This window comes from Metopolophium dirhodum, chromosome 9 (assembly GCF_019925205.1).
Source record: "Metopolophium dirhodum isolate CAU chromosome 9, ASM1992520v1, whole genome shotgun sequence".
Classification (NCBI taxonomy): Eukaryota; Metazoa; Arthropoda; class Insecta; order Hemiptera; family Aphididae; genus Metopolophium; species Metopolophium dirhodum.
The window spans coordinates 10,243,087-10,262,666 of record NC_083568.1 but is presented as its reverse complement, the minus strand read 5'-3'; the positions used below and the strand labels follow the sequence as shown (position 1 = coordinate 10,262,666).

Genomic DNA, 19,580 nt, shown 5'->3' with positions numbered 1-19,580 from the left:
ACAAAATAATTCAAAGGTATTTTATTTAAAGTAAAAGTTAATAAGTCAATAAAACTTAATATAAATAATATAAACTTAGTTGGAATAAAATAAAATCATAGGAACTTATTGTATCTAAAAAAAAGTTGAATTATATATTAACAAACAAAGTTTGTTTTGGCTAAATTTAAATTACCTATTATAATAATATATGCTAATTGATAAATTATGTCTGCATTTTAAGGAACGTGTAAATAAAGTAAAAAATGTAACCAAAACAACTAGGAATCTAAAAAAATGTGTGATGCATGCAATCAATTTATAACAGTTTTATAAATCTGAAGGGGTTTAATACACATAGAATAGTTTTAACATGAATAACACACAATAAATAGGTAGTCTTAAAAAGTAGTCTCTTTAAATATTTTCTTGCTAATGAGCTTACAGCCAGTATTAATGTATGATTACTTTAACACTTGACAGGTGAAAGTTTGATGATAGCATTGTCTGGAGACGGAGTAGCCATTAAACGACGTAGAATGTAATATGTACCCAACAATACAAAACCATGAGTAATGAGACTCACCCATGGCAAATTATTGGTATCACCCACTGGTACATACATTACAACATCTTTGTTAACTTTTACATAACTGGCCTAAAACATAAAATAATATGCATGTGTATATTATATAGTATAATAAACAAATACCTATCAAGTACAATAAGGTGTTTTGTGAACAATTTGTATCGTGTTTGTGTTTTGTTGATTTGGAATTGATTGCAAAATCAAAACATTAGGAGTGATATAACAACACTACAGATAGGAAATCAGCAGGTTCAATTCGCCATACCAAGCCGCCTATATCTTACTCATAATTTTTTTGTCATACACATAATATGAATACAAGAGTTAAAAATTATTTTAAATTATTATATTTAATTAACAAAAACACAATATTCTGTTCCTGCTTAAAAGAAATTTGGATTTAATTAACTCATTTACTCAATGTGTATTATTGTATAGATGGTTAAAAAATTATGTACACAATGATTTACCTTAATTAAATCATAAATTATTTAAATACTTACAGGAATCCATTCTCCGGAATTGAGTGGAAATTGTTTCCAATTAGAATTTCTTGGTCCTTTACATAAGTATAACATTTGAACATCTGAATAAGCGTCGCCGAATCGTACTTCTTTGTAACGACTATCCTCAGCTGCTTTTTGGTATCTTAAATGAATCGGGAATTCTGTTTCTATCAATTTATTTGCTGTATCTGGAAGTGTGTAATTGACAACATAGAGAACAAATGGATCAGATTTATGAGCAGGTGTTTCCACATCAATAAATTTGTTGTCAACATAAAATTCCACCTGAAGAAACATTAGTAATATTAGTTTACTATAAAAAAATACACAGTGAATACTGACTTTACGATTCAATGCAATAGTGGCTAACTCATATTTGTCCACATAAATATCAGCTGGAAAATCATAGCGTAATGTAACTGCACAGTCTTTACGATTCGATGTTTCATAGTCGGCTGTGATAGTGGTGTGGAGAACTCTGAAATCAGAAACGGTTGAAGAAAAACGATTGAAGTACAATTACATACTATATATTTTGATTGAAAATTGTAGTTATAAGGTGTTAAATTATAGACACCTACCTGTGATAACCTTCATTTTTCACTTGAAGATTAATGTTTCCCGAATGAATTGACAAGTAATGCATTGAATCTTGACTGCCTTTAAACCCATAATACGACACAACAGATGTGACAAATATCAACGAATAAAGAGCAAATAGAATAATCTTGGTTTTCATGCTTAAACCCATTGTGTATTATATTTTGTAATTGTGTATAATGAACTGTTTTACTTTTGAGACCTGATAATAACAATACTGTTATTGTTGTAAAATTTAACAATAACTACAGGACGTCGTGAAAGACAGATATTTATGGAAATGCAATTTCTTATAATAATTAACAATTAACAACTATATTTTAAAGGTAGTTAGTGTGGAATGCACTAACGCAGTAATGCTGAACGTCTATGGGCAAAAATTGAAAAATATCTTACAATGTAATATTGTAATCATCGTTCATCAGCCTGTCCACGGTCAGTATACTATTTAGCAGGCGTACGAAATTGCTGCGGTTTTGTTGTTGTTATCTCGTATTATGATAAGATAAATATTATCATTTTAAATAGTTATTGACTTTTTGGTTTCGAATGGGGCGATAATGGAATTATAAAAAGTAAAACGATTCATTCTTCATAATGGAATAATACCTATTGGCAATTACTCAATACTCATTAGTCATTACTCGGCCACTCGGAGCCTCATATTAGTTCATGTTTACATTTTGAATACGAGGTCGTCTACTTTGATGATTACATACATTAAAATATTAATTTGTCTGCACTCTACCATTAGTATTATTATGGTCAATGGATATCTGTTGATTCATTAATTAATAATAACTATTCATTAAACCGATGTAGAAGACTTTATTTTTAATTTAGAAAACAGTATTGTGTACATTTCTACACTATGGCTACAGATGAAAAAAATTTCTTTCAAAAAACTATCCAGCATTTGGCCCGATCTTTGGCTTCTCAAAAGGAAATACCATGGGAAAAAGTAAATTCATTGTGTGTTATTATTTCCAAAAAAAAAAACTGAAAAGACTATTGGATATTCTAAAGCCGTTTATTAATCTGTGGAAAAATTGTATTATTTTTGACAGATCCAAATAATATATTCATTATGCCCGCAAGAAGGTCATCAAGGGGTGTTCAAGATGGATCAAAGAGGCCAAGATTCTATAATAGCATTGGGAATATATCTCCTAGAGTCAAACTTTCAGCATGTCGATCACATACTACCTTACTTATTAAAGTTGTTGAATGGCTTAGGGAAAATGCAGTGGGTGGACGAGATCAAGTACTTTCCTAGAGAAAGTAAGCTTTTATATGGGTCTGGTAAATGATTTTTTTTTAAATTTCTATCTATTCTGTTATTTATAGGAATACCAGTTGCTGAAAGAATGAGTTTTTGCCTCAATACATTATTAACAGATGTCGCAACTCGTTATCCAGTTTCTAGAGAAAAAATAATTGAAGCACAGATAAAATGTCTCAGTAAACTATCCAATATTATTAGATCGGCTAAATCTGACAAGCTAAATGATATAACTAAAAGTATGTTTTTATTAGATATATAATAATTCATTAAGAGGATGTCAGCGCACCGTTTGTTTTCTCTCTCTGGCCCACATGCAACATAGACAAAACGCAATTACGCAGAATCATTTTTTCTATGTTTTTAAGCAATCTTAGAGTAAAATCACCCATTACAAAAAAGATAGAGAATGACATATCGATTTGTCTAAATATTGTCTCAAAACAATTTAACATAATTTAAATTTACAAATTTTTTTTTGTTTATTAAAAATGTCGAATACTAAGTCAAATAACAATAAAATATAAAATCGATGTCATTCCCCCAAAAATATTATTCTCTATCTTTTTTGTAATGGGTGATTTTACTCTAAGATTACAAAAAAACATAGAAAAAATGATTCTGCGTTAATGCATTTCGTCTATATTGCGTGTACGTCAGAGAGAGAAAACAAATAGTGCGCTGACATCCTCTTAATATATACTTGCAGAATGTGTAGAAAGTTTCAAAATGTTTTATCCTTTAACGCATTTAAATTTAAAATTGTATAAAACATCTCCAATGTTAAAGATTTATCATAAATTACTGTAAAGAATTTAATAAATATTAAAACATAATTATAATTTTTAGCTACATTATGCAAAGCTACCATTCCATGTTTTATCGGCTTGGCTAGGTCAATGGGACGAGCAACCTTAAGTGACCCTCCACTTATCTGTCGTTTATTTCCAAAACCTAGTGCTCCAATTCAACAAACTCCAGTCTCTATTCCTGATTTAAACATACAAAAAAAGAAAAGTTTCTCAAATTTTCGGTAATATTTTTGTATAAATCTATTTATTATTTAATATGATTAAGATGTATTATAAAAATGTTTTTATTTCAGCTCTATCATTCCTCGATCGTTATCTCTAAATTTAAATTTAGCTTCACTAGACGTAATGACATTAAGTTCGCTGGATCCAATGAATGATCTCAAGTAAATAATTTCCTATTTAAATGTATCAGATTCATTTTACAGATAAGTTTATAATTTATTTGTTTTTGTATATAGTAATAGAATGATTTACAAATCAGAATGCAAACTGGGTTCCCAAGCGCCGACCAATATGTCTAATTACTTTTTCTTTAAATACGGATCAAGTTTTAACCAATTTCCTTATACAAGATTCACTGACTCATCTATTGATCACAAATCATCAACGTTAATGTTTCCCTTGGGTCATCTACAAGTGAGCTAATATTAAGAATAAAAAAATGTTAATTGTCTTATTGTTGTCTTCATAGCCAAAAATTGTTTATAGACTGTTTTATCGATTGCAAAAAAAATTCTTACCTCTGATGTTTTGGGGTTTGTGGATAGTTTAGCTCTTGAATTTCACATATCTGGGGAAAGTAAAACATTTTGTTACCGAAGTTTTAGTGAAATATTAAATTTAGTCATTGCTTCATTATTGAGAGAATTACTTCAATATCAACAAGGTAAAACCATATTGACAATTTACTATTTTATTGTAAATTTTTTAACTATAGTTTAAATTAATATTTGCTCTAGATTTACCATTACCATTTACTAAAGATGTTCAAGAATTTATAAAAGATTTATTTTTGAATGGTCAAACCGAGTTACAGTCTGGTGTATTACAAGAAACATCTGAACGTGAAGAAAAAGAATCACATTTAACAACAATAAATAAATTTAAAATAAATGTTTTAGCTAATGCAGCTTGTGTGGATTTATTGGTTTGGGCAACAAGGGATGAAGCTGGTAAGTTTTTTTAAATTAACAACTCATAATTCAATAAATTATAAATAATATTGAAAATAAAATAAATAAATTAAGTATGTAAAATATTAATAGTTTATCCATAATATTACTATCCAAAATTTTCCATAATTTAGAAACCCTAGATTTTAAAGAAGTTATGCTTTTTATTTCAAATAACTTTGAAAATGATAATGTCTATTAATTACTTAAATTACTTACTAAATTAATTACTTATTTTATCCAATTAAATTTGAATGTACAAAATTGCACTGAAAATAACTGAATCTGTTTGGGGCTTATAAAAATATTTACCACTCATTTCTAGGTGCTGATAATTTATGTGGTCGTTTAATGGAAAAAATTAACTCAAGTAATAATGTAAAACAAGCATTAGCACATATGCCATTGATACTAGTTTGTATGGAGGTATTTATTGATTTTTTATTTGTAATTGAAGCATACTTTTTAATAAGTGTATTAAATTTAATTAAATGTGCAAAATAAAATCATTTCAAATTAATTTAAGTAAAATTAATATTGGATACTTATAATTTTGTAAATATATTTTTCACAGGGTTTAGGTAAATTATCTGAAAAATTTCCAAGTATAGCCAGTACTTGTATTCAATGTCTCCGTGATTTTCTTGTTCAACCATCACCGATTTTATCAAAATTAAACAAATTTCACTCTGAAAAACAAACACCTAAAGGATTAACAATCACAGGTAAAAAATTAAATATATTATACTTTGTGTACTGATTACTGATGCCTGTGGTGCTGGAATTATTTCCTAATATTATGTTAAGTTATAACTTACTAGTAAGTAAAAACTTATAATTCATAGCTAAATTATTTTACCATTTTACCCAGAATCCTGAATTTTGGCAGTATCTGAAATTAAATTGAAAACTCGGGACCTAGCCCTACTGTACAATAGGTTCCATGTGTACCTCAACATTAATTAGACAGTGTGCTTAACTTGAATACAATGATAAATCATGAAAATAAAAATAAATTATAGATCATATTTCTAATACAGAAAAAAAAAATTGGGGAACTCAATCATACACACTGCCACTCAGGCCCAAGAGGGAGAATATCGAGGTTAATATGATAACATCGCGGTGGCTCACTGTTATAGATATTAGGCAGTGAGTCGCGGGTTCAAATCCTGTACTGCACATATTTTTTTCATTTAATTCTTGATATCTCTCTCAAATGTTGCATTTCCATAGGTCAATTTCGTCACTGTATATGTTTATATTACATAAATTGTTTTATTTTGTGCGTACTTAAATTAATCTAATTGATATTTCAAAAAAATAAGAAAAGCATAAAGTTTGGCATAAAACAAAGTTATAGATTTATACTAATTGTGTAGAATCCCACTTTGCCCGGGGAAAAATAAACAAATATAAAATATACGCTATGCCGGTTTATCTTGATTTTAGATTAAATGTTATTTAATCTGTAGTTTTGGTATACCTACCTCGATTCTCCAAAAAATCAGTGTTGGTGTTTCCCGATTTGTGAACTCATGTGACAATAATGGGCATACCGTCTGTGGAACTTAGTATATTTTCAATATGATTTAAACCACTCTCTATAGTCCATACTTTCCTGACGCTTATTTCTAAGAACAATATCTAACATTTTCATAAAAGTCAGTCAAGTAGTTTTTTTATATGTTACTAACATTCATTCATTTTTAAATACCTAAAATCTAGATTATAATATAAAAGTTGTATTTCTGTAACCAATGTCCAATGGCAACCCTATATAATATAAACAAAATATTCGATTTTCGCGAGGTATAACAAAATTATTTCTGTAATTAACCTATATTGGTTGAAAAATGAAGCTATAAACACTCCCAGACAGTGCCGGAGCAATCGTCGGGGCGAGCGGGGCACGTGCCCCGGGCCCCGCGATTTTGGGGCCCCGCCGGGGCCCCGATATTTATAGTGCTCCCACCTGAATGAAACCAAAAAAACATTGAACCAGTCTTTAAAATACAACGATTACGAAAAAAAAAACAAATGTTTGGATACGAAGGAGCCGATGACGTCATACAAAACACAGAAGATGAATTTAAATGTAATTACTTCTTAGTTATAGTGGGTGGTGCAATAAGTGCAATAACAAAGCGATTCGATCAAATAAATACATTTAATGACGTTTTTGGATTTTTGTATGATGTTGAAAAACTTTATTATGTCCCTGATTTAGAAATTTTAAATTGCTGCAAAGATTCGGAAATACGTTTGTCAGATAATGACAAAAAAAGATTTAAATGGTTATGATTTATACGAAGAAATATTAATTTTCCGCCATTTAATTGATAAAAATACTACACCACTTCAAGTACTTTCTGAAATAAAAAAAACGAACGCATTTCCCAACTTAAATATTGCCTTACGAATTATGTTGACAATTCCGCTTACATCAGCTGGAGCAGAGAGAACATTCTCAAAATTAAAACTTATAAAAACTTATTTACGAAGTACCATGTCACAACAAAGACTTACTGGACTTGCTACAATTTCTATAGAAAAAGAACTTTCAGAACAACTAAATTATGAAGATATAATAAATGATTTTGCATCTAAAAAAGCTAGAAAAATTAAAGAATTATAAACGAAGTTTAAGAAAAATTAAAGAATTATAATTTTTTTTAAACTTCGTTTATAAGTTATTTATAAGTTATTACTTATCTACTAGTATTTCAACCTTACTTATTAGTTTATTTTGTATGCAAATAATAATATGATTATACATTTATCATTGATTGTTTTGATTTTCTTTACATACCTACTTAATGTAAAATAATTGTTGGTTTTAAAATCGATGGACAAAATTATCTTTTGAATTAAATCTATAATTAATTTGGAATGGGGATGTAATGTATAAGATACGAATGAGGGCCCCGCATTTTTTACTTGCCCCGGGCCCCGCAAAACCTAGCGCCGGCACTGCTCCCAGAGTCTCATGCAATATGTATGCAAAATTTGGTGTCAATTGGTTCAGTATTTCAGATTTCTGTTGATTAACGAGCAGAAGAAAAGAAGATATGAATATTATGAATTTTATTGTTATTTCATACTTTTTAATCTTGAAGAATCAAACGTTAAATAATTTAGCATATGGTAATGAGTTTGACTTATGTCATTCTGTTTTATATTTTTAGTTAACGGTGTTAATGAGGTAAAACCAATATCATCAGATCATGTTGAATCACAGTTTGAAAGACTCCGAAATTCATCAATTGAAAATCTTTGTATTGCATTAAGAGCAGCATATACATTAGATCCTTTTTGTGTACCAGCACTTTTAGCATCTTTATCTAATCGATTGTATACTGCCGAAAAATCTAAAAAGTAATATTTTTTTAAACATTTTTTTTTTTATGTAAGTATTATTTATTATTAATTACCATTTTAGTGATTCATCGTTAATACAAGCGAATACTATAGTGATGTTAGGCCATATTGCAGTTAGTTTAAGAGATACTGCAAAGACATCGGATACTATTTTGCAATTTTTCCAGCAACGATTCTGTCGTGTTCCTAGTTCTATTGATGTACTTATTGTTGATCAGCTTGGATGTATGATTATTGCAAAATGTGATGTAAGTATTTTGTAGTTTAACTAACCAAGTTGTTGGATTTTGAACTAAGTAAGTGTTAATTTTGAATATTTTAGATGAATGTTTACGAAGAGATAATGCGCATGTTTTCGACAATTACTGTAGAAGCTGGCAATGCTTTATACAGTCATGATCAATCAAATCAATATAGGTATTTATAATTCTTAAGCATACTATTCATTTTCAAAATATTAATACTATCAATTGTTATCAAGACATGTTTCAGGAGCAGTTATTAATGCCTTGGCTAATATTGCTGCTAATATTAAAGGTGAAAATGAAATGAATGAACTTCTTGTTAGATTATTAGAATTATTTGTACAGCTTGGTCTTGAAGGAAAACGAGCTTCAGAAAAAGCACCAGTTGCTAATAAAGTAAATCATTTTTCTAATAATATTAATACAATTTACTAAAGGTTACATTTTTGATTTTTTAGGCATCTAGTAGTGCTGGGAATTTAGGAATGCTAATTCCGGTAATTGCAGTACTAATACGTCGCTTACCAGCCATTATACAGCCCAAACCACGATTGCATAAGTTATTTAGGGATTTTTGGTTATACTGTGTAGTTATGGGATTTACAAATGACTCTGGTAAGAACAACTATTAATTATGAAAAGTGTTAATCTTATTAATTTTCATACTTTTAGGATTGTGGCCTAGTGAATGGTATGATGGCGTAAAAGAAATTGCTATTAAATCACCTTGTCTTGTTACTCAAACTTCAACTAGATCCCAAATGCGAGAGCTGCAGTATACTTCTGCCGTCAGAAATGAAAGTGTTTCTTTGGTAAGTTACTTCTTTTATTTTTGAAAATAAATAAGTTTTAAAGTATATAATACATATACATAATATATTCAGAACCAGCTTCAAGAACTAAAGTCTCAAATACTTCAACATCTTACTCCAGCTCCACCTGAAGTTACTGCAGCTGTGAATAAATTATCATTTGCACAGGCAACCTACCTGTTGTCAGTATATTATTTAGAAACTATGCGCATACAAAACTCAAATGATCCAAGCCTACAGCCAATTTTTGATTACTTATCAGATTATGCTATTCAGAAAGATAAAACAGGATTATGGCATTGTGTCTCTAGCGTTGGGGATAAAGTATTTTCATTATTTTTAAATGCGATGTCTACACAAGCAAAAGACGAGACTAGAGAAAAAAAATTGGAGTACCATGCTCAATTATTATTGGTTAATTTTAGTCATGTACATAAATTGATTCAATGTGTAGCAGACAAATGGCTTTCTGGACTTGTTAGCAAGTAGGTTTTTATGTAATATGAAAATTCAAATTATGTATACTCAAAGTGTTTAAATGTTTGCAATTTTTATCAAAAAAAAATTAATTTTAATTAATTTAAAACTATGAATACAACTTAACTCAATGTTATAGATTCCCACATTTATTATGGAACCAACGTGTACTTTGGACTATGTGTGACATACTTCAAGTCTTATCTTATTCTTTGGAATTGAATCCTAATAATGAAACTCCTTGCATTCAAATACCATCTTCCTCATTTACACTCATATTAATGGATACACTTGAAGCAAGAGAAGTAATTAAATTAAAATTAAGAAATATGATTTTATAATTTATATATATTTAGAAAACTTATTGGGTTCTTTAAATTTATTTCAGAGTACTACTAATGACTTTGCAGCGAGGTCATTAGGATTCATTCAAGAAGCAATGAAATGGGCCCCTAGTGCTACTCGATCACATCTTCAACACTATTTAACTCAAATTCCCAGTTCATCGTATTGGCATCATTCAGGACTATCCTTAGCTACAGAAAGTGTCTTGCAAAGTAGCGGTCTAAATTTTCATGCGGCACCATTATCAGTACAAATTTACATTAATATAATACATGTAATAATAATTATATATGTTAAAAACAAATATATTTGTTTTTTTTTAGAAAATGACACTGGATAAAAGACCACGTTGTGTAAAAACTGATTCTTCCTTGTACATCACGACTCTAGGTTTGAGAAGTCATTTTTCAGGTATTGTGTCGGGTATGATATCAGCTTATGAAAATAGCCCTGAACAATTAGTGGACAATGTCATTGCAAAAGTTTGGAGTGCTTGTAATAATGATATTAATAATATGCATCATAATGCATTATGGACTGCTACAGCTTTACTTATATCAATTTCTGGTAATATATATTTTTTTATTATTATTTTATCATTAATAAAATAAGTACATTTGTCATTTACAAAATATTAATTTTTATTTGACTACTTAGGATGTACTAGAAAACTGTTGCACGTTGTTGCATGGTCCCAAGTGATGTTATTCACTACTAAAGCAATGAGAACTGCAGTTGAATGTTGGCAATGGTTAACTACTTCCCGACCAGATTTAGAATTACAGTTCTTACAAGAAATGTTTGCTGCTTTTCAGGTATGAATATTATACATCTATCACTTGAGTTGCACAATAGGCTTTTAAATGTCAAACGGTATATTTACATTAAATTCGGATTTGTTTTATAATGTAGTATACAATTGATAGCCGCATAGGTTTATTCGCAAAAGATATAGAACAAGTGAGTCCACTTGCAGTGTATGAAGGATGTACTTTGGAACCTAATCCTCATTTTGTTAAACCTCATGATGTTTGGGTTCAAGTAAGATTTAATTGTTTAAAGTATTAATTTTTTTTACTTAAATTTACTGGATATATTTTTAGTATATATGTGAAGTGGTTGATAATGTGAAGTCTTGTAGTCAAGAAAAGGTAGAAATGTTAGCTATGATGTTACACCGATCATTACCTATGAGTGTTGGAACTTCCGATGCATTCATTAGTCGTCATATAGATGCTATTGGAACAAGATTTAGGTAAACTTGAGGCAAATCAAATTTAATACTGAATTATTTAATGTTTATATTATTTTATGTTTATATCCTTAAAATGATTAAGTTATTAAGAATTCACACAAATGGTTAGTAATTAAGCATAATGTCAAAATAGAGTAATGACATATTTATATAAATGAAAAAAATACATAATTCTCTTAATACCTGGGTAAGCCTACAACTATTGCGTGTCTGAATTTTAAGTGGGTCTGGAGAATATTATCTCTTATCATAATTTATGACCATACAAGGACTGCATCATACTGATTATCAAATTACATAGGTTTGCTAGGATTTAAAAAATAATTAATTTTCAAATTTACCAAATATTTTATTCAATAGCTCAAAAATTGACATTTAACAAATTAGTGTACTGTTTTAGAAAATTGTAAATTAAATATATATCTATACTTTTATATACAATTTTGAGACAACGGTTTAACTTTTTATGATGTAATTCACTTCTAAATTAAAATTATAATTTAAAAAAAATAAAAACAAAAAAAAAGGTGGATAAGTGGATGTTGCTCTGCTGTACAGTAGGTTACAAGTGGGTCACTCTAATGGATGGTGTTAAATTTGAATTCAATGATATAATATCATTGTATAAGAAAAACGATTCTGAGCAAAAACGGTCAGTCAGTCTATGATTTTACCAAGTATATTTAATGATATTATTGTGAATAAAGTAATTTATATATAACCTATTTACATTGAGCCTTGTTTTAAATTTTCAATCCTTAGCCATAAAAGTTATAAATTTATAAATTTTTAACCACAAAATAATTAATAAACTATAAATTTGATAAATGTTGTCAACATTTGAACTTTAAATGCTTATAAAAAAAAATTGTGCATATGTATTTTTAATATTTTTCAACTGCTATTAGAACGATATATCAGGAGCCTTATATTAAATTTTCACGCTTTTTTACCCAACAAATAAAAATGTATTGATATTTATAGAAAAAAAAACTAAAAAAATTGAAAACTGATAATGTCCGTAAACAGCTCAAAAAGAGTCAAAATATTTTCAACATTTTATGGTGTATAAAAAATGCTAATATAAACATTCAGTGAAATTTTCAAGTATCTACAGTCATTCGTTTTTTAATTACAATAAAATAAGAAAATTGTTACATGAGAAATCGAGTAAATATCAAATGTTGTAAAAATATAAATTTCAGACGCTCATAAAAATTTAATTTAAGTTTCTTCTAGACATTTTTTTTTTGATAAAGGTAGACAAACTTATGAGTAATCTTATATTACATTTTCAAATCTTAGATTTAAAAAGAAAAAATTTTATGAATTCTCAACTCAAAATAATTTGTTATTTTTTGTGATTTTTCCGTATTGTGTCAAAATTTGAACTTTAAATGCTTATAAATAAAAACTGTGACTAAGGATTTTTAATTTTTTTCATCTGACTTTGAAACAATAACCTAGGAGCCTTCTATTAAATTTTCAAGCTTTTTACTCAACAGATAAAATTTTATTGATATTTATAGAAAAAAAAACTAAAAAAATTGAAAACTGACAATGGCCGTAAACAGCTCAAAAAGAGTTTAAATATTTTGTAAATTTTATGGTGTATAGAAAATGCTAATATAAACATTCAGTCAACATTTCATGTCCCTACGGTCATTTGTTTTAAAGTTACACCAAAAACCAAAATCGATTTTCTCGAAAACAGATTTTGCATAAAAATTCCCGGTTTTCCTTAATTTTTCTTTTGTTTTTCACGTCGCTTGTGAAAACTACTGAGAAGTTTTTACTTTTGACCCCCCAAAGTACCAACTAGATTCATTTTCCTATCAGAAAAGTTACTATTGAAGAAAATCCAAGCACTTTTACTATCATAAAAGGTGATGACAGACACAAAAAAAAAAAAAAAAAATAAAAAAAATAAAAAAAAAAACACATCATTGTAAAATCAATACATTCATCGCTTCGCTCAGAATCTAAAATACTTAAACAATTTTTGAATACCTATCTATTTTAGATTATTACAATGCGGATTAACATTATTGCAAGGAGACGTGTTACCAAAGTCACTTGGAAAAAATATACTTCGAGAAAGAGTATATTGTGCTTGCTTTGATACTTTTACGACACCCGTTCAATGTCCAACTCAACGTGGCTCAGAATTACGAGATGACATACTTGCACTTACTAAATTCTGGCAGACAATGCATTCGGATAAGAAATATTTAATGGCCAGTGTTATTGGTGGTATATATATATATATACAAATAAATTAATAGGCATTATAATTGAGCATGTTTTCTGTAAACAAAGTATTGCTCTAGTTTAAAATCATTGTAAAAGCAAAAGATTGATTTATATTTCTTGTACAGTGACAAAATGTTTTTGTGTATTGTTAAAATTCTAGATTTTGACCTTCAAGGAGGTTCTTTGCAAACTCCTAGCAATACAATCTATGATCATCAATTAACAATTTCATCTCTAAATGAATTAACTGTATCCAGTATTGGTGCGGTATCTGGAAATTCTGGTTCATCTCAAGGCTGGATGAACACTGTACCATTATCATCATCTGCTACAAATACACTGAATAAACGTACAGCCAATAATTTAAGAATGAAACGTCAAAATGGCAATGCCAATCAAGATTTATATGTTAAAGATTACATAAAAAAACGAATTCTCATATTAGATCTTTTGGTAAGAATTTATTACAGATTTAGATATGAACTAATTTTGACTTAAGGTTGTGTTTAAAAATATATTACATTTATATGAAGTAAATAAAAACTTAAGTTTACAAATTATTTAAAAATTTTATATCATATTAGAAGATCAAAAAAATATATAGGGGGTATATAAAAAAACGGGAAAACGTAGATGTCCACTAATAGTCATTTATTTTATTTTATAATAAAAAAAATATAACACTATTTGTTTATAGGCTGTTCAAATTGAATTTTTGAGCACATGGCAAAACCCTGCTAATCTGTCTGAACTTAATGTTCCTGGAGAAGAAATGGTAGCTTCTTGGAAGTCCAAAACTGTTCCTGATAAGTCCCTGCGTGAAAATACAAGACTTGCATGGGAAATCAGTCCTGCTCTTTGTGTATTCCTACCAGTTAGATTAAAAAATGCTGACTGTATTGTTAAAGAGGTGTGCAGAATGGTTAGGGCAAGCCCAATGGTTGTTTCACATATACCTGAAGCCTTGCAATATTTGGTGACTACTGAGACTCTTTTAAGTGATGCTCCAGAAGTATGTTATCAAAAAAAAATTTATTAAAATATTCATTTTTTTTTCATTTATTTGATACTAATATTTCAGCTTGTATACATGTTGACATGGGCAAGGGTTACTCCTGTTCAAGCATTATCATATTTTTCGAGACAATATCCACCACATCCAATATCTGCACAATATGCAGTGCGTGTTCTAGCAAGTTATCCAGCTGATGCAGTGTTGTTTTACATTCCACAATTAGTGCAAACTCTTCGTCATGATACAGTATGGAATTAATATATTTTAATACTGTAATTTTATACTCATTACAAATTTTTAAATAATAGATGGGTTATGTTTTGGAGTTTATCAAATCGATTTCATTACGGTCCCAAGTAGTTGCTCATCAACTGATCTGGAATATGAAGACAAATATGTACATAGATGAAGAAATGCAGCACAAAGATAGTATGAAATTCAAATAACTTATTTTATCATTTTTTAATTTTTTGATTTACTTATTTTTAGCTGCTCTTTATGATACATTAGATACATTAACTAATGCAATAGTTGATTGCTTATCAGGTCCTGCTAAAAAGTTTTACGAACGTGAATTTGACTTTTTTTCCAAGATTACTGATATTTCAGGCAAGATTAGACCTTTTCCTAAAGGTAAATTGAAATAATATAATATAATATATATTATATATATTAATGAAGGCTTATTATTATTTATTTAATATATTAATAATTTGAAAAACATGAATTCCAGGACCTGAACGTAAACATGCATGTTTAGAAGCACTAAGCAAAATTGAAGTTCAAGCGGGATGTTATTTACCTTCAAATCCTGAAGCAATGGTTATTGATATTGACTATAACAGCGGCACTCCAATGCAAAGGTTTATAATCATATTTTATAAATAATTCCTACTTTTCTAGTATTTGAATAACTAACCAAAAATAACACGGAATATTTTAGTGCTGCCAAAGCTCCATATTTGGCTCGGTTCAGAGTGAGAAAATGTGGTATAAATGAATTAGAACAAACTGCGATGGCTATATCTAATCAACAAACATCTGGTAAAACTGGACAATTTATTGATTCGTCTTCTATGATGGGCTTAGATACGTGGCAGGCAGCAATATTTAAAGTAAACTGTTATTATTATTTATGTACTTATTATTCAGTAACTGTTTAAATACATGTCTTAATTAATATACTAAATTATTTTAGGTTGGAGATGATGTACGTCAAGATATGTTGGCTCTTCAAGTTATCAGTATTTTTAAGAATGTTTTTCAACAAGTTGGATTAGATTTATTCTTATTCCCATATCGAGTAGTTGCTACTGCACCTGGTGTAAGTAATATTTAATATTATATTTTAATAGCATGTTGATTTACATGTTTAAACATGAAATGTCAAAATTCTCGGCAACATAAAAAAATACTAAATACTAAATCACAATCTGTAAAAAGCCAAAACTTATTAGTCAAAGCTAACATGTTTTTGAAGTTTCTATATTAAATGCCACGTTCAAAGAGAACACCATTCTGGTTATAATGGAGTTTCGGGGTTTTTTTTTTATTGATTCTCTACAATATAGAAGGAACGCCAATATAATATTTTTGTTTAAACTCGTTGCTGGTATGATTCCTTGTTGTGCGCTTACAGTTTAAAGTTTCTATAATCGATACGTGAACTAAAGATTTGTTCTACTTAAATACTATAAATAAAAAAAACTACTAGAAACTTCTCTGATAAACATAGGAGCAGGTAATACAACTGATGTTGATTTTTTTAGTTATGTTTATATTTATATACTCAAATCGTGTTTAAAGTTAATAATTCAAAACTTATAATTCATGTTATTTTTAATTTGTTGTAACTTAGGTTATTTATTAATTATTATATACTGTTATAAATATTATTATTGTAAATGGAGTTGATATCTGTAATAAAGATTATTATTATTAAGTTTATTTTTTTAATATTACAGTGTGGTGTGATAGAATGTGTTCCAAATGCAAAATCGAGAGATCAATTGGGTCGTCAAACTGACTATGGAATGTATGAATATTTTATCAAAACTTATGGTGACGAAAACACAAAAGAATTCCAGGTATAATTCCAGGTTGATATAAATGACCAAAACAGTGGTACTGTGTAAACTATTCTTATTTTTTCAAACATGTACATTATTATTTTAAATTTTTCAACTTTTTCTTCATTATTCATTCAAAGCTGAATATATTTATTAATTGTTGACATTGGCTTTAAGTAACACTGTAATTTACCTAACCGATAATTGACAATAGAAGTAATTTTCATACTTGACTTTATATCATGCATTATTTTTTACTATAAATTAGCTTAGTTCATTAATTGTTGATTATTAATGATATTTATATTATGTCAATTATCTAACTGATCATTTTTTTTTGTCATATTCATTAATTTTGAGATTTTTAGTGCTATTTTTTGTACTTAAAATCTTAAATACATTTTGTAAAATTTTAATTAATTAACTAATTCAGCTCAATTAATTCAAAATTTAAGTATTTCATGTCAGTAAAATATATCATAAAATTATTATTCTGTATATATCTATATTTTATAATAATTAATTTAATATATCTAAAACAATAAAAATTATTTTTTTTTAGAACGCTCGACGCAATTTTGTAAGATCGATGGCCGCTTACAGTGTTATTGGATTCTTATTGCAAATAAAAGACAGGCATAATGGAAATATAATGTTGGATACTGATGGGCATATTATACATATTGGTTAGTTATAAATCATAATGTTTGTATTCACGTCCATACTGAAAAAATAATTATAATTTTACTTATGTCATGTTTAATTGGTATTAATACTTATCTCTAATTGAAAAAAAGATGAGTAAACTATTGTTTATTATGACTGGATATTAGATATTAATATTTAGTTTAAAATATTTTATTGAAATTCTATTATCTTAATATTTGTTTCAGATTTTGGATTCATGTTTGAGTCGTCACCTGGAGGTAATTTAGGTTTTGAACCAGATATTAAACTCACTGATGAAATGGTGATGGTAATGGGTGGAAAAATTGATGCTCCATCCTTTCGATGGTTCACTGAATTATGTGTTCAAGCCTACTTGGCCGTCAGGTAGCTGAGATAATTTAACATAATAAATACCTCATCATTAATTTATTTTCCTTGTGTTGCAGACCTTATAAGGAAGCGATTATATCATTAGTATCTCTAATGCTTGATACGGGACTACCTTGTTTCCGTGGTCAAACTATCAAACTGTTACGAGCTAGATTTGCACCTCAATCAACTGATCGAGAAGCTGCAGTGTACATGATGAGTGTCATTCATAAATCTTTCCTCAATTTTAGAACAATTGCATATGATTACTTACAACTCTATCAAAATCAAATCCCATGCTAAAGTGATTATTTTACTTAACTACTGTTTGTTATTTTAACTTTATTGTGCCACTGTTAATAGTTAATTTAAATTTCATTAGACGCTATGGAATTATTTTATTTTGTATTTTCGTAATCTACTATTATTTTTATCTTAGGTTTTGTGGAATTAGTAAATGGTTTGTTTATATCTTGAATGTTTAATAAATATCTACTCTTTTGAGTTGTAGTTACCAGATATTATTTTTAATAATTATTAATTAATGTCCATCAACTATAATAATGATAATTATAGAACTTAAAATATTTTTATTTCCTGATTGAGACTGTTGATTGTTTAAATCTGTCTACAAAATGCAGAAGTGTAACGCACTAGTGGCCTGGTGTGTCATTAATAAGGGGCAAAATTTAAGCAATATACAGTTTCGTAGCCGTGGCATTTGTGTCGTAAATGATGATTGGTCGTTCAGTGGTACATGACTGTCCGCGCCCACATGTCAACAGTACTGCTAAAAATGGAAACATTGATTTTTTGCTCAAAACACGTTTTACAGGAAAAACTCTCATGCCTCGTAGAGTGATCTTTTTTTTTTGTTATAAAGAGCATCCTCTTTTCTACAGGTCCATAGAACTTCAAACTTTGATTTCATGGCTTTAAAAAAAAATAAAATTTGTGAAAATTGGTCAGTTTATTATTTAAGCGCATGGTTTAGAAATATAATTTTGAAAATCCAAGTCCAATGCACCCTGTTAGAAGTGTTTCACTTTCCAAAAACAAAGCTTTCGAAATCGGAACACTCTAGGGTCCGTATTACAATTGTTAAACTAAGGTTAAACCACCGAATTCGGCCAGTAAAATCAGTGGGTTAAGCGTAACCGAGGTTTAAACTATGATTGTAAAACGGGCCCTTATTTGTGTATTTGAGTATACATCTTATGAATCCTGTAAGATACGGTGCTTTTAAGCAAAAAAACAGTTCATGTGTCCTTTAATAAAAATGTCAAGTCCCTAGGATGGAATGGGTAATTGCATACCTTAATATACTAAAATCATGCTAGTTGTGTATAATTACTATTAAAATTGTTTTGTTTTCATAGAGTTTGTAATTTAAGGTTGTAAATATAACTATAACTATTTTTTTTTTAAATTCATTATATGAAAAATAATTATGAACATCATACAAAATATACAATACATTTCAAAAATTTTCACAAATATATTTTTTTTTAAATAAGTAAAATTTGATTAAGCCCCCCCCCCAAACTTAGCCGTAGCCCCCCCCCCAAAAAAAAAAAAACATAGGACATACAATTTTAAATCGCTATATTGCAATGGTCTGCTTGTCTTTAATATATTCCAGCCCCCCCACCCCTCCCAAGTCAAAAGTTTAAATTGCGCCTATGTTGTTGTTATCTTCCACACGCACAGACACAGCTGTTGTTCTTAACCACCATTGGCGCCCGGC

The 19,580-nt window shown here is 28.6% G+C and overlaps 2 protein-coding genes across 2 annotated transcripts; one reads left to right on the top strand and one right to left on the bottom strand.

The window, feature by feature from the left end:
* Positions 1-6: 6 nt before the first annotated feature.
* LOC132952975 (phosphatidylinositol-glycan biosynthesis class X protein-like) lies at positions 7-2,111 on the bottom strand. Its single transcript, XM_061025508.1, has 4 exons — positions 1,656-2,111; positions 1,417-1,552; positions 1,072-1,359; positions 7-637 (listed from the first exon to the last, which is right to left on the bottom strand). The coding sequence occupies exons 1-4, from the start codon at positions 1,823-1,825 to the stop codon at positions 449-451; spliced, it is 783 nt and encodes a 260-aa protein (XP_060881491.1). The 5' UTR covers positions 1,826-2,111; the 3' UTR covers positions 7-448.
* Positions 2,112-2,248: 137 nt separating this feature from the next.
* Positions 2,249-18,352, top strand: LOC132952971 (phosphatidylinositol 4-kinase alpha). Its single transcript, XM_061025504.1, has 36 exons — positions 2,249-2,635; positions 2,742-2,955; positions 3,022-3,195; positions 3,806-3,989; positions 4,062-4,154; positions 4,230-4,407; positions 4,480-4,657; positions 4,731-4,943; positions 5,269-5,369; positions 5,518-5,668; positions 8,132-8,321; positions 8,386-8,572; positions 8,647-8,741; positions 8,806-8,965; positions 9,028-9,184; positions 9,242-9,381; positions 9,454-9,866; positions 9,998-10,163; positions 10,247-10,450; positions 10,527-10,770; positions 10,861-11,018; positions 11,116-11,244; positions 11,307-11,458; positions 13,482-13,711; positions 13,872-14,164; positions 14,409-14,723; positions 14,793-14,972; positions 15,035-15,155; positions 15,216-15,359; positions 15,460-15,589; positions 15,670-15,841; positions 15,925-16,050; positions 16,691-16,813; positions 17,358-17,481; positions 17,689-17,848; positions 17,911-18,352. Exons 1-36 carry the CDS (start codon positions 2,546-2,548, stop codon positions 18,134-18,136), a joined length of 6,315 nt encoding a protein of 2,104 aa, XP_060881487.1. The 5' UTR covers positions 2,249-2,545; the 3' UTR covers positions 18,137-18,352.
* The last annotated feature ends 1,228 nt before the right edge of the window (positions 18,353-19,580 follow it).

What these genes read in the sequence shown, in the direction of transcription:
- LOC132952975 (XM_061025508.1), bottom strand. Translation starts at nt 1,825, where the DNA reads ATGGGTTTAAGCATGAAAACCAAGATTATTCTATTTGCTCTTTATTCG. An exon ending in AAAAATGAAGGTTATCACAG is followed by an intron (nt 1,553 to 1,655) that starts GTAGGTGTCTAT and finishes TTCTGATTTCAG; the next exon opens with AGTTCTCCACACCACTATCA. An exon ending in ATTCCGGAGAATGGATTCCT is followed by an intron (nt 638 to 1,071) that starts GTAAGTATTTAA and finishes TTTATGTTTTAG; the next exon opens with GCCAGTTATGTAAAAGTTAA.
- LOC132952971 (XM_061025504.1), top strand. Translation starts at nt 2,546, where the DNA reads ATGGCTACAGATGAAAAAAATTTCTTTCAAAAAACTATCCAGCATTTG. An exon ending in ATACACTTGAAGCAAGAGAA is followed by an intron (nt 10,164 to 10,246) that starts GTAATTAAATTA and finishes AATTTATTTCAG; the next exon opens with AGTACTACTAATGACTTTGC. An exon ending in AATGGCCAGTGTTATTGGTG is followed by an intron (nt 13,712 to 13,871) that starts GTATATATATAT and finishes TTAAAATTCTAG; the next exon opens with ATTTTGACCTTCAAGGAGGT.